Source organism: Lepisosteus oculatus, chromosome 7 (genome assembly GCF_040954835.1).
Source record: "Lepisosteus oculatus isolate fLepOcu1 chromosome 7, fLepOcu1.hap2, whole genome shotgun sequence".
Classification (NCBI taxonomy): Eukaryota; Metazoa; Chordata; class Actinopteri; order Semionotiformes; family Lepisosteidae; genus Lepisosteus; species Lepisosteus oculatus.
The window spans coordinates 13,612,267-13,627,773 of NC_090702.1; the positions used below are offsets into that span (position 1 = coordinate 13,612,267).

At 35.0% G+C, this 15,507-nt stretch overlaps 1 protein-coding gene across 3 annotated transcripts in view; it reads right to left on the reverse strand.

Annotated features, from left to right (window-relative positions):
* Window positions 1-15,507, reverse strand: part of shank3a (SH3 and multiple ankyrin repeat domains 3a) — a 639,129-nt gene that overhangs the window by 380,322 nt on the left and 243,300 nt on the right. For all 3 annotated transcript variants that reach the window (XM_069192202.1, XM_069192204.1, XM_069192203.1), the window contains exon 7: window positions 10,146-10,217. In XM_069192202.1, coding sequence (XP_069048303.1) covers window positions 10,146-10,217 — 72 coding nt within the window. The remainder of the gene's footprint in view (window positions 1-10,145; window positions 10,218-15,507) is intronic.

Below are 15,507 nucleotides of genomic sequence, written 5' to 3' on the forward strand. Positions count from 1 at the left end.
CATTTTTCTTTTACTGCTGCTTTCAGATACTGGCTGTTAATGTTAGAGCACTGCGCTTGCAAGAATGTTCCTGCATTGTGTCTCTGCTTCCCTGAGCTCATAGGTATGTATGCGTGTGTGTGTGTGAGTGAGAGAGAACGGCAATCAGACTCTGTGTATATTCTTTGCTGTTGGTGATTGCAGTCTCCACAAAAATGGAAAAAAAAAACGATCAATAGTTTAGTTACAGAATGCTGCAGCTGGAATGCATTATTAACACTTAATTTGCCTTTGTAATAGTTCCAATTTCCCCCCAAATATTTTGTAAATCCAGATAAATTCTCCTTAGATGGACATTGATTTAAAAAGCTTTGCCATACAAATCATGTACAGTAGCATAAAGAAAAAAAACTGAGCTGATCCTTAGATAAGCGTTGCAGATTCTTATGGCATCACATTTTATGCTGTATCAATGCTTCAAATCTAATCCTTCTAAATGTATGATCACATATAGAATTACAATGTATATAGATGGATTAATAAGGAGAATGATAATGCACATCTGCAAATTGTTCAACATTGCCCTGTGTATATTTTGTGTTTATTGTGTCTTCTCTGTGTTTTAAGTTCTGAACCCCATTTACAGTATGTTTGATGCATAATATAAAACCATATACTGTTAACATTTATAAATAACATAAAACGGGTAGAAACTAGTCCATACAAATTACTTTTACACAGGATCTAGGTATTTCAGCACACCTTTTAAGATTAATTTTTAACAAAATCTAGGCAGTGGTATGTACAGTATGTAGGAGGATTGTCAGGCATTAATTTAATTTTGTTTTTTTTTACAACTAAATGATACAAAACAATGTTGCTCATACCTTATTACAGATGTGATGCATTTAACTGTTTTGAACTCTTAGATATGCATAAGAGATCATTCAAATGAATAAAAAACATGTTTCAGGCCTCTGAAAAAATGTTTTAGACAAAAGTATCAAAACTGTAAATGACCTTTGTATTTAAAGGAGCACAGTATATTTTTTCACTTCATTGCAAAGACAGATCACGTACTGGCCGTTGATTGGTATAATGTGCCTTTGATTCAGTTTAGCTTAGTGTTGCCTGCTGAAAAATGTGAAGAGATGGTGAATAAGCAGGTGAACAATTCAGTAACCTGGAGCCATAGCCACTGCAGAGAGACAGCACCTTCATTTGAGCCTATAGATTTTGTTCACAAGGCCAATCTAATCAATCTAGCAACTCTACCAAATTAAGCAAAAATAACCTTCCTCAACTGAGCCAAATTCAAGAAAAGATTAATTTTATCGTTAACACCAAATGACATGCCCTTAATCTGTGGGCTGTATTGAAGAATATTATAGATTCCTTTGTCTTCTGCATGTGAAAATATACTCAGCCATTATTCCCCAATACAAATGCTCTGCCCTTTAGCAATTAGTGATCTAATGCTGAGGGTTCAAAAGATGATGTAAGCGACAACATTACCAAATAGTGCATTAATAAGTCTCAACAGCCTGCTTCAGCAATGTACAGTGTACAATTGCAATGAGATGTACTGTAGCTACTTATTGCATTTACAATTCAGTATGCCAGGAAGTTAGAAATGTCCTTTTTCTGAAAAAATAAATAAATGGATTTGTTCATTTCTTTAAAAAATCTAATATTTCACAGTGCTTAAAGATTGATTGAATATACTTTATGGTTAAACCCACCATTGTAACAGATAGATGCTAAGATGCTGCTCATAATACACTAGAAAGGGCTGATTTCTGCCTTAAGATCAGATGTTCACAAACTGTACACCCATTGTCCGAGCAGAATAAAGAAATCCTTTTTCAACCACGTGATCACATGTTCTCCATCTCACGGGGAGACTCGCTTGCAGAGTTTTTCCACCCCAGTCCTTTCAGATAAAAAAGGAAAACAGAAACATACTATATCAATTTTCCCCTCACTAAAGAGCAGTAGGGCGTGGAGCATGAAAGTAGGCTAATGCTTGATCTGAGCATATGCCATTCAATGGAGCTTTCTGCTTTTTGAAAGGGGGTTAGCAAATTGTATGCCCAATAAAGGCAGTCAATAAAGTAAATTAAAAATAGTATGTCAATAAGGGAAGAGGATTAGCTCTCAAAGAGAGACTGCCCCCCCCCCCCCCCCAAGGCAAAAAAAACCATCCAGATTGGGCACTTGTTAATTCTGCATCAAAAGACCGCCATGTAATCATTTGACATTTAAAAAGTCCTGAACAAGACAAATGAACTTTGACACAAAGATGCTAAAGAAAGTTCTTTTTTTCTGTTTGTTTGTGGCTGTTCCACAGGAAAGAGTTATTTTCATTTAATCATTTTACCAACAGTTCTCAGAGCAAAATCATATTAATGAACACTTAGTGGGGCTACTGGAACTGTAGCACACCATTGCCTTTTATTGCCACAGACTTGTGGTTTTTGCACTGTATTTAAACAGTAATGAAAATATTTGTTTAGTTAAATTAAGACAATGATGATGCAAGCAAATATATAATTTAATTGAAAGATTCTGGGACCTCCTAGGACTAGGGTTGCAGACCGATGTCCTAAATAGTAGATAACAGATCACTGTCTTTTCTCTTCAACACTTTCAAGGTATAGAAACTATCATAAAGTGCTCCGGAGGGTACCAGCACAAGATGCACAAGTCCTGACCTGTGGTCCTGACCTGTGTGCCGATAACCATCTAAAGACAAGGAAGTGGCAGTTCACACCTATCCCGGTGTTGTTGGATTCTGGTGGGTATTTTGGTGGGTATTGCTGGAATTCATGAGGTTTCTGTGAGCATGCAGTGATATCATTAACAGACATCACTTTCCAAAATCTAATGGCAAATGGCTCAACCTTCTTTCCAAGAGGAGTCCCACCTGATTAAGTACTGACCGAAACTTGGGGTACCAATCTGTGATAATTAACAACTGGCAATTAAAATCACACTTTTTTGTGTGTGTGTGTGGGGGGGGGGGATTTAAACCAACTCAGGCAGTTGCATGATCAGTCTGGCCAGGGAAGCTTATATGTTTGATGTGATTTTTCTTATAAATCTTCTCAGTTTTATTCCAAAATTATTATGGCTTTACACAACGTTTTGGTTGTGTAATGCTGATCTATATTAGTAACAATGCATTATATCTAACAATTAGATGCTCTAAATATTAGACATAATGAAAAAGTCTTTACCATTTGCTATTAGTTTTCAGCATGTGAAAATTACTGTATACTCAATTAACGCCACATACATGAAATCCCATTTTCTGTTAAAAAGAAGCCATGAATAACATAATTTATCAGGCCCAGTAAAATAATTCTGTTTCTCCATTACAAAACCTGACTATCCATAATTGGATACTATGAGGATGCAGAATTCTAACAATCAGAAAAATAAAACAAACATGATACAGATTATTTAAATGATACAGAGAATATTTAATATTTTGCCCATTTGCAAGTACAGGAAATACAGCAGAAATCTGTCAACTGCAACACACCAAACTTAGCAAGTGCTCACTAAAGGAATTCTAAGAAAAAGTATTTTCCAGAAAATGTCAGAAGTCAGTCAACTGCAACACATCAACCTTAGCAAGTATTCACTGTAGGAATTCAAAGAAAAAGTATTTTCCAGACCAAATCAAATATCATGTCTGCTAGCTGTAAGACATACGTCAAAGCATAGAAAGAAGAAATATTACAAGAAAGAATGCCTCCTTGTCAGGAAAAACAAGTTAAATTACCAATACTGGCAAAATACAAGAGTACACCTGGATGCTTTTCTGACCCTCCAGGAATATTCATAAAAAATAGCACCATAAAAATATAAATAACAAATAATTTATTCTACGTTTGCTTTAAATTTAAAAATGAAAACAATGAGAGACAGTGGTAGAGAATAACTGAGAATAAAAAAGCACCACCCCAGTAGGAAATTAGAATCTCATCTTTTGCTAAATTTCCTGTAAGTTGTAAATGTTTGCTAAAACTAAAAATACAAGTACTGTACAATGTGATGTTCCTTTAAAATTAAAAAGGAATTAAAAAGGAACTGCCATTCATTTAGCATTGTCTGGAGTTAAACCTTACAGAAATGTTTACTTACTGTACCATTCTTGATAATACAACTCATATCACCATTTGCATTTTGTCAGTTGTTTTCATTCTACAGTTTATCTAGCTTTGTCACACAACAGAAGTGCGTCATGAAAGCAATACACCAGAAAGAAGCTTCAGCCCAACTCTAGCTCAGCAAAATGGCATTGACTTGAATTAAGTAGAATTATTTGTAACTATCCTGATGCATTGGCATGTGCAGAGAGATTTAGTATACATTTAATTCTAGATGCAATTTTATAGGCTAAATCTAGAGTATAGTAGAAATGTCATTTCCATATCTATAAAATACTTATCATTCATTTAGGTAAATGACAGTTTACATTCCAACTCATCCTTCTCAGTTTTCGCTATTTTATCACACAAAGCTTTGAAAAACTACTCTGTAAGAAGAGAGGTACAGTAATTAACAGATTATTAGATTAGTGCAGTGTTTAAAACAATTTTAAAAATTGTTCATACATACCTACATAATCATTGCAAATTGAAAATAATCAATTCCAAATGAATTGATTATTCCAATTCCAATCATTCCAAATGAAAATAAGAAACCTTTTTTGTAAATTTTGAAAACCTTTTGAAAATCCTTTTGATTTAGAAAATCTACTGTTTATTACTTTTTCCACCTTTCAGGACTTTGATGAAATCATATAATGTTATATTTCTAAACTGTGCTGCTTAAGTGGCAGCTGATTTGATTTTCCTGTCAGGAAATTGCAGCATAAGTAGGTAAATTTGGTGAAAACATGTTCTTTGGTTTGATTTTAACATTCCCTGCGTGGAATACTGAGGCTGGGTATAAAATTTACACTACGTGCCTGTTACACATTTTGGATTTAAAAGATAAAACTCAGATTACAAAGTGGCTGAGTGGTACATTTTGATAACTGCAGACTTTTCGTGCCACATACAGTACCGTAACTTAAAGTTACAAGAATGCAATAGAAGAAAAAAGCTTATTCTTAATTAACATACTGTTAATATAGAATGTTAGCTGTTACAATTGTACTTCCTTGAAATAGCATTACTTTACCACAGTATGTCCTTCAAGAACTTAAGCAGATCCAATATCAGTCCTGCAAAACAACTAACATTTTCTATAGAACAGGTATCACGTTCAGCTATTGTACAACAGCATGTGTCCTAATTCGCAATTCACTTATTAGGCACTACAGTTTTCCCCAGTGTGAGACTCAAATTCACCTTGTCTCTGTGTATCATTGCCTTTTATAACTTCTTATTCCATTCTCTATTGCAGTGACACTAAATAATTCCTCAGAAGCCCATACTTTAGTTCTCATTATTTAGTGTAGATTACTTAAAATTAGAAATAAATTGGATTTGGTATTACTATTGATTAAGTAGGGAAACCAAGCACATACAAAAAAGCCTCATGCTGCAGATTGTTTTTTAAAGCACTTTTACTGCAGTTGCATATCAATAAAGCAGTTCAAATGTTAATTGGTACAATGTGTTTTTCTTGTACAGATTTTTAGTATCTTATTCCATTCAATGTATAGATTACAAGTAAGATGTTGATGTTATATGTGATACACAATATTTTAGAAATATCTCTTATTATATAGTTTAATAAAAACAATCACCAGTAAACAAAGCCATTTCAGACTTCACTAATACTACTAACCCTACAATACATTCCACCCCACCATGAACCAATGTCTTTATAGTTTGAAGATATGCATATAAAATTCTCTGATATATCTGCTGTGCAGTGGATATTGCATTTCATATTAAGAGTCAGTAAGTGAAACAACTGAGCACTAGGAAATTACTGCAGGATAGATACAGCAATGACAGTGACAGATTTCAGCCTCAATTTACAGTTGTCAGGAATCACACAGCCAACTCCACACTATCCAAATCACACCATCTGGGGTTTTACAAATTTTGTACAATCAAATGAATATTCCCAGTGCAGTTGGATTTAAAAGGTACAATAACTTGGCTATTTACCTTATTCTTTATTCTGGAGAATGTTTTATATTGGCTGAACCATTTAATATTTACCTACAGTTCTTAGAATTATTTATTTCACTTTAACCCTATAAAGATCAAATACAAAACTGAAACCAACTAGCTCTTATTTGCTGCACTGCAGAATCTTGTGGATGTATTTCAAACAAGAAATGGCTCAAAAGGATGAAGTTTACATTACTTTCTTAAAACTAAAGATTAAAAACAGTAATTATCTGAGAAATGTCTAATGCAGCATAGTTTAGTAGTTGCCTTCACATATTTATATGAAGACTTTGAAGATCTAGGAATTAAATTTTCAATGCCTTGCAAAAGTATTTAGGTGTTTTAAAACTTGTAGCCATGCCACTTTGAAGAAGCAACTAATATTCATTACAGTATGTATCCATCCTACTCCACAGATTTTTAAAGACAAAACAAAAAGAAGTAAATACATATATGTAGATAATGAAAAAGCCATGTGGCCTCTCTTTGTGTGCTATAATAGAGATTCTCATGATATCCTGCAGTATCTTTGTAAATTCCCTTAGTCAAGAATCAACCATGAAGACCAAGGAGCTTTCAAAACAACTCAGAGATAAAGGTGTATAAAGGCACAGATAAGGAGAAGGATATAAAACATTTTAAAGGCTCTTAATATCTCTGAGCTTTGTGAAGGTGATCATTAAGACAATGAAAAAATATTGCTTAATCAGATGGTCCCTTCAATCTGAGCATGCAGGCAAGGGGAAAACTGGTTAAGGATGCCACTGTGAGTCCAAGGGGGACTTTGAAAGAATTATAGAGATCAGCAGAAATGGAATAACACACCTAAAATGCTATACGCAGTTTGCACCAAAGCACCTTACTGCTAATGTGATGAAAGGGTTTGTGGTGAGCAAAAAACAAATTATTATTAGTTTTTTGTTCCATTACAAAGTGTTCAATCTAGTGCAAACCTAACATAGTTCATCACTTAGTCAACACCACCTCTACTGTCAAGAATGGTGGTGCTTCTCATCAACAGGGATGGAAAAGGTCAAAACTGAAGCATAGATAAACCTTTCAGCAAGACAATGATCTAAAGTACAGGTCAAGTGGCTTAGTAGATTAAAGTAGAATAGAGTGGCTTAAAAACAAGTAGGTTAATATAATTGAGTGGCCCAGTCAAGTCCACACTTGAATCCTATGACAAATATATGAAACGACTTGAAAACCGCTGTCTGTTAAGTTAGTGCCAAGAAACTTGAGAGTTTGAGCAAGTCACACACCAGGAAGTTAATTGCTTCCAAAGATGCGTGGTGTGTTTCAACATAATGGCTTTTTGATGCTTAGATTTTGACGATATTTTTTGTTACTTAAATGTATGTTAAAAATCAGTTTAAGCTTTCAAGTTTTTAAGCGTATAAAATTCATTTTTTGCTTTAATTTCATGAAATGTGTCACTTTAAGCATGGATCTGAATGCTTCTGCAAGCACTGTATACAGTATATTACGTTTATAGATATATTACAATACATTTTTGATAACAGTTTCGATTAATGTCTAATTCAATTTATATTTTGTAATCTCAAAAGCATTAATGAAACATATTAAGTCCATACCCTTGTGCTAACTGACCTCTCAAATAATCTGTTTCTAACATGTCAGCTTGCTCTCATTTGCACACATCTTATTAATGCATAATCTGTTAACAGTGTGTAATTAGGAAATTTTCAACCCCAAGTATTACTGATATTTATTTTGGCAAGAGACAATCAAAAGCAAGTTACAATAAAGTCTGGGAAAGATGAGTGTGTAAAGAGTAGTTCAAAGTCTACTCATGTTTTTCTAATAGATATAAAAGTTGTGTTTTTTTTCTGCTTGAAACATAACTGCATTCCTTCATTTGAATTTGGTGCATTTGGTGCATTCTAGATTAGAATTTCAACTAAGATAAAATGATCAGAACTTAACAGAGTGATTTTAATTAATCCAATTTGATTGTTCTTTCTTTCATTGCATATACATGAACATATAATTAAAGTTATAATTAAACTCAGTCCAACAAGAAATTTAAAGAAATCTGGATTCAATCTTTAAAAAAAAACCCAACAGAAACAGATAACTGACTTATCACATGTAGCTAATTATCCAGTAAATTACCACCATATGATCTAAAAAAAATATACATTTGACAGCTTTTGTGAATATCAAGCACATAAACATTTTATGCCTGAATATATGCACAATTCATAAAAAGTCTGAAATATTTAGGTTAGGAAACATTTGCAAAAGGGTGCATCACATGCTCAAACAGCCTTAATACCTAACAGCTGACAGCTCAAGGCATGGTTTGTTGAATCAATAGCTCATTCTGTGGTTATAATGAGTCAATATTACTGACTTACTGTAGATGTCAGCACCTGAAATTAAGGACTGGTGTCACATGCCTTAATTTGTACACTCCCATCTGGCAAAGGTCTAGAAATGGCTGTGTGGAGAGACTGGGGCATTCACTACGTCATGTGCCAGACTTGACTCCATAATGACAGCTTACACATCAAGAGCATTATCTGGCTGTTGCCCAACCAGAGCCAGGAAATTGGCAAACCGAAATGGCTAGTGCATTTTGCATTTCAGTTATATCGATGGACACTGCAAAAGACTCAATATACTGGAAGTGTGCAGGAATGACTGTTCAAAGTGCACAAATCACCAGCGCTTGACACAGTATGCCCCCGATATTAGGTCATACAGGCATGCAACACAACTCCTATTATGTTCAAGGGAAATGAGGGGCATCTGTGTCCAGACAGACATACAGTACTGCCAATCACAGCAAGACAACTTGCATTGGGTACATGCTCATGAGATGTGGATAGGAAATCAGTGTGCTTATCACTTCTTTTAATTATTGAAAGTCAATTTAGCTTGCGCCAAAAAAAATGGGTAAAAATGCATTTGGAGATGCTAGGGTGAACATTTTGCTGATGACAGTGATTGTTGGGCAACCATTTGGAGTGTGTGATGTTCTGAGCAGGCATATCCAGTGAGCAAAGAACAGAACTTGTTGTGGTCAAAGGCAATGTTATAGACCAGCACTGGCTGCATAATCATAAACCCAATGATTGTGCAGCTAATCCACACCATGTACAGTATTGCATTTCCTGTTCATGGATTACAATTCACCTCTCTACCATCCATAAATGTTTACAGTTCATCAACAAGAAGTAAAAAAAAAAAAAAAAACCTTCCCCATCTTTCCTGACCCCTGAAAATTTACTGACATTCCGGACATTTACAATTATGGGTTTGTGTGTTTCTTTAGTGGTTGAATGACAATTAAGAAAGCTACAATTGCTGTCTCTCATGGGTCAGTGGAAGAAAAAGCTACATAATCACATTTAAAAAAGAAATGACAATAACTACACATTTGTGAAAACACTTTGTGAAACTGTTCAATATACTTCAATTGTGAGTAGTATAAAGAACATGTATGTAGTACTACTCTATGGTATCTATAACTTAATGTACTGTAGGTGTTAAATTACAATAGGTGAGGAATACTACAGTAGATATTTGGCAGGTTGACACCTTGGGGCTGGAACAACTGACCACAGAGCTGGAAGTTGCTATCTGTTCAGGAGGGAGATTAGTAGCAGAACTGGATGTGAGAATGCCAGGGAAACTCTAAGTAACAAGCAGAGGAGAGTTTGTATGGGTCCTCCCTGTAAAAGGTTAAGAGCATTAAAGATCTGTGGTCTGCACACAGTTATGTTTGGGTCTTTAAATAAACTCTTCCTTCACCATCTTAAGAACTGGTTAAAGGCACCTGTCAAAAATATTTTGAACCTGGTACAGTATATAATACTTAAGAGGCATTATGTGAAAATTATATCAACTTCTATCTACAGTATTATGCTATAATATTATAGAATGAGATAGAGGAAGAGGTGGGAATAAAGTAAACCAATTGAAATTTAATTTGAAAGTTCAATATATATATCTACACAAAAGAAAAAATATTCTGAAAACCCCATTTCCTACCTTTGTATGAAGCTTGGCCAGCTGCTTGTCATCCAGGTGGCTCTGAGTATAAACTCTTCTCTTGTAACGGAACTGTGGAAGGAAAGAAGGCCAAACAAATTATTATTAACATGTTAACATTTACAGCTTACTTAGCATTTCATGTTACATCATCTAGTAAGGAGACAAAGGTAGACGATGTTACTACTCTTTTCACCTATTTTTTAAAGAAAAACATTTCAAGAAACTTTAGATGAACAAATCAATTGACTTCTGTGAGTGTGAGGCTTGGAGCAGGCCTAGAGATAAAAAAAAATGAGATTAAGACTCACTGCCCAGTCCTCTGGAACCTTTTAAAACTAATCTACAGCCCCTAGGCTAAATAGTAATATCGCACAACACCAGCATTTCTGAATCATTACTGTACAGCTGACATTGATGAGAGTATCTGACCTACACTATGGTTCCACTCGTACCTTTCGTCAAGGTGAAAAACATTTTCTGTGGAAATCTGACTCCAAAGTTTCACAAACTGACCATCCACGCACTCAAACTGTCTATTAATTCAGTGTTAACAAAAAAAGAAAACACCATAAACACAGAAAGCAAAGAATTAACCATTTAAGCAAAACAATAAGTGCATTAATTTAAAACATACTAAGCATAATAGTTTCCATTGGCTTAATAAAGGTGGCTCTGGAGAAGCTTGGCTGAATACAAGAATATTGTGTATCACATGCTATTTTGTTGCTAACCAAGGTTGAGACATGTTAACTTTTATTTAAAAATATAAGTGCTCCTCTGCAGCAAGCACATTTACAACGATTATTTTGCAATTGAAACAAAGTAAAAGAGTCATACACCTAGTAATAACTAACAGAGATTGGCTGTCATTCATTTTAATACTAAAAATTTGCAGCTTTAGAAATATGAAAGTGCTTTCCATGTTCCAGTGGTTCAATAAAATTTAGAGCAGAATTTCCAGAAAATCCAGACCAAAATAAGAGATACAGAAATAAATCTATACATGTAGTTTGATATACAAAGCTCTTTTTATCAAGAATAGATTGATTGATAAACTGACATTTGTGCAGTCGAAATGATGCATTTATAGAAAATCCTGTTTTATTGTACACTAAATGAACAGTAATATTCTCAAAAGAGCAGTCTATCTGTTCAAAAATAATATAAATAGGTTAAAAAAACATGTATTAATTCATATTTCTGGTTGTTTACTAAAAACATTTTCAAAATTCTAATTTTCATTTAACACAAGTGTTTTGGGAATATAAAAGTATCTGATTTTTTTCCCAAATATGACATGTTTCTTTACTTATTATAAAGTAAATGTACAGAGACAATAAAAAAGTAATAGTTACTGTTAAATACTGTTAAATAACAAATGCCTACAGTAACTGTCTTAAGTAAAAGATTTTACAAAATATGTTAAAAGAATTACAGATAAACACCACAAGAAGGCAGTCAGGGTCAGATCTCTCAGAAATGTATTTAGATATTAAATGTAAAATTAAAATCTTGAGTTTAATTTATAACATCTAACATTAGTAATTCTGTGCTTGTCATTTGCATTTTACAGGAAAGACATATAGGCTTTAAAAATATGTATGCTCTCAAAATAGTTTGTATCTTGAAGCATTTGTATTTAGAAATAAAATTTAAGATCTATGGAGAACACTTTCTTATGTATTTGTGGCTCACCCAGGAAATTCATCATTCTGTCTTTACACAGAAGGGATGGAAGACAAATAAGCTGGTGAGTTCTTGTTAATAATGCAACCAAGAATAAAATGTAATGTTTGTTCTGCATAGTGAAATACACTTTTTTAGAGCTTAATACTATGTTTTTGGTCTAGATAAAGCTAAAAATGTTATAATAGAAGTATCACAAAATGCCTTGGTTTTAAAAACTGAAAAGCAATAGTAGTAGAATGCAATGAGTTAAACAGAGTGAGTGTTTACATCCATTCCCATTTAATCAGAGCCCAGGGCAACGTAACATTGATTTTTTTATAGAGGTCAGTTGCTCGTCTGTCATATCATGTGATGACTCTCTCAAAGCAGGCCAATGCCCCATGTCACAGAACTGTGCTATACGTTCCATACAAATCTGCTTGGTCACTATTTTGATAGATACATGTACAGTACATTAAAATAAAAGTAACATTCATAATGTAAGATAACATTGAATAGTACTACTAATAATAATATAATAGTAATAAGGGATATGTTATATCAAAAAATCAAAAACATAAAAAATAAGTATAGAAAAATTACCACAGCAGTTCTGCAACCCCATCAATTAAGATCACAAAGAACAAATATTCGAACTTAAATGGACAAAATTCTGCAACAAAAATGATTAACTAGAACCACATGCAGATTCCAATGTTTTCTACTTTAATCAAATCCTCCCAAATTCAGAGAGATAGATTTCCATCTGTAGATTTTTCACTCATTAGCTAAGAAAGTCTCAGATATTTTTAAATGATCAAGTAATAGGTTTATTCCATGCTGAAAAAAAGAGGTGACCTCTTGATTGGCCTTTCTTTCTGTCCCCTGCTCCCGCCTCTCACTCCTCCTCCCTCCCAACCTTTGTTCTCCCGCTACTTTACCTTTGCCTACTGCCCTGTCTCTCTCACACCTGAAGAAGGCTCCACGGCCGAAACGTTGTGTTCTCTTTCTTCTTTTTTTCAGCAAGGAATAAACCTATTACTTGTTCCTTTGCAGCCTACGCATGCTGGCGCAGCTACCCACCTGAACTATTTTTAAATGATGTTATTATAGTCTAAAGGGGTCTAAGGTCTAAGGGGTGCACTTCTTTAAACTAGTAGAGAGAGAAAGAGCATCAAACACGTCTAGAAATTGGAGGAACCTATATTCAGTATGGCATGGACCACAAGTGGGAAGAAATGATCAATAATGACGAACGACGAATGTCCTGAAATTGACAAATCTTTATGATGGTTTAATAAATCATTTAAGGAATTACTTGGATCAGTATGTCAGTAAAGGGATAAACCCAGAGCAAATTTTTACTTTTCCATTTCAATTGTTCAACTGTTTTGTTTTACATATAGCTACAGTAAGTAAATAGCCGGGCTGCACCAGTTAAGACCTAAGACCAGGGGTTGGTATTTTCATTCCGGACCTTTCCTCTAACTAGATGTAGCCAGGATGTTCTTGGGTGTAGTATACTGTACACCTGGCCAGTCATTAGAGGACTTGGGTGCTTGGAACTTGGGAGACAGATACAGTATCAACCCTGAAACACTACTTAATGTTGACTCCCGTTGCTGGTGATGTAACTGCAATTTTAAGGGCACCATTCAATAAATGTCTTGTGGTAAAAATAACCATATCACAATTATATTATCAATGTATTCATTAGCATTAGAGGTCACGTATGATATTCAGAGACACATGGTACATACAGTAGCATATAAAAAAATATTTGCATATGTACAGTATAAAGTAAATTTACCAATAACCGCTATGACCTGTTTAATGTTGAAATAATATCTACCAAGCAATGGGTAATTTACTGTGTGCCTTAGCATGTGATAAAATTAAAGAATAATCTTTAAGAGCAGGCAAGGGGGCTGCAAAGTGTTTGTATGCTGCTGTCTGTGCGAAATGAGGGGGGTTTCTGCTGCAGAGGTAGAGAGGAGAAAGGATGAGCTGTACAGGATATCAAGGAGAACAGTATTGAGCATATTTCAGATCTGGGAGACACCACTTAATAGAATCATTTACAGCTAAGGGCCATGTAGAGCCTGAGTTTCTTGTAACTAACATTTCAGTCTCTGCATACTGTATGTATATCAATATATTGAATCTGTTTAAAACACTGGCTTTTTAAATATGTCCCTACACATGTATTTATTGCTGATAGCTGCCAGGTACAGTAATATGGGATAAAAAGAAATGCGTGACAGAAATTGCAGCAGGCTGAAATATAGGTACTGTGGACAGTTGTTTTCAGTCATTCCTTAGGTGGTTTTAAACTATGCTGTCACACAACAAAAATCCTACTTTAATTAGAAGTGTATTGTTTCCAGGTATGATTACACAGATTTGGAGCACACTGAAGTTGTGTTAAGTCTCATATTGAAAATAAAGATCCCGATTCTTTATCATAACTACATCTTTTCTACTCAGTATTATTTGTTTCACCCAATATATCTTTACTAACATCATTTTCTACCCACCCATCCATTTACTAACCTCTTCATTCAATTCAAGGTTGTGGAGAAGCCAGAACCCTGGCAAGCAATGGATACAAGGTGGGATACACCCTGGAAGGGAAGCAGGTGCATCTCAGTGAACACACAGACATAGGCGCAGACACGCACACTCACACCAAGACCAGTTTTCCCAGAAGACAATTAGCCTACAGTATGTTTTTGGATGCTGGGAGGAAACCAGAGCACCTGGAGAAAACCCATGTGAATGCAGGGAGAACGTACAAACTCCACACAGACAGACATGCCAACCTTTCCAGTTTCTTGTGTTACAAAATGAAAAAAAAGTGTAAACAGTTTTTTCCCCATGTAATAAGCATAAATATCCACAGGGACTCTGGATATGTACATCACAGTGGATGATTATTATCCAGCAATACAAGCTGCTTTGGGAACTGAGATCTAATTAATCTTAGTTTTAAGGGCATCACTTACACAACAAAAATATGGAAATTGGTTGAGAAAGTTCTTATGTCCTACATACATATGCAGAGATTGAGAAGTCATAAAAACTGTTCCAAAAAATTCCAGAGAAACACTTTCTACCTGTACTCTTGTGTTTGCTTGCATTTGTGCACTTTGAAGTCCAGCTGTAGATATCTAGTTCATTACAAGGCAGCAAAGCTAACCACTCTGCCATGCCCAAAGGTTTCTACATCAAATATAATTCTGTAACGAACAGTTCTTTCCGGACCCTATGCGAACGACACAATCCAAAATCATGAGGAAACACTAGGAAAAAGCCATGCAGGAATACGGGGATGAAAACAGGGAGGCATGTCCAAAGTGCGCTGGTGCACGGGGGAGGTGTGGCCGAAGCAAACAATCCAACAGTAATCCAGAGAGGGAATCCAAAAACACAAGAATAAGTCCATAGTTAGGTGATCCATTAAAACAAGGAATTAAAAACATGAACCAGGTCTTAACCGGCGGACAGGGAACGGGAACAGAGATTAAAACCTTAACAGGACCAGGCGCTTCCAGGACCCGGACTCGCACGATACGGAAATCAGATGCAGAGACCGGATGAACGTCAGCGCCTGGCTTTTAAGGTGGACTGGGAACAGGGATCAGGTGCACAGAATTTAATCCAATTTAATCCTCCTTTAATACTACAAAGG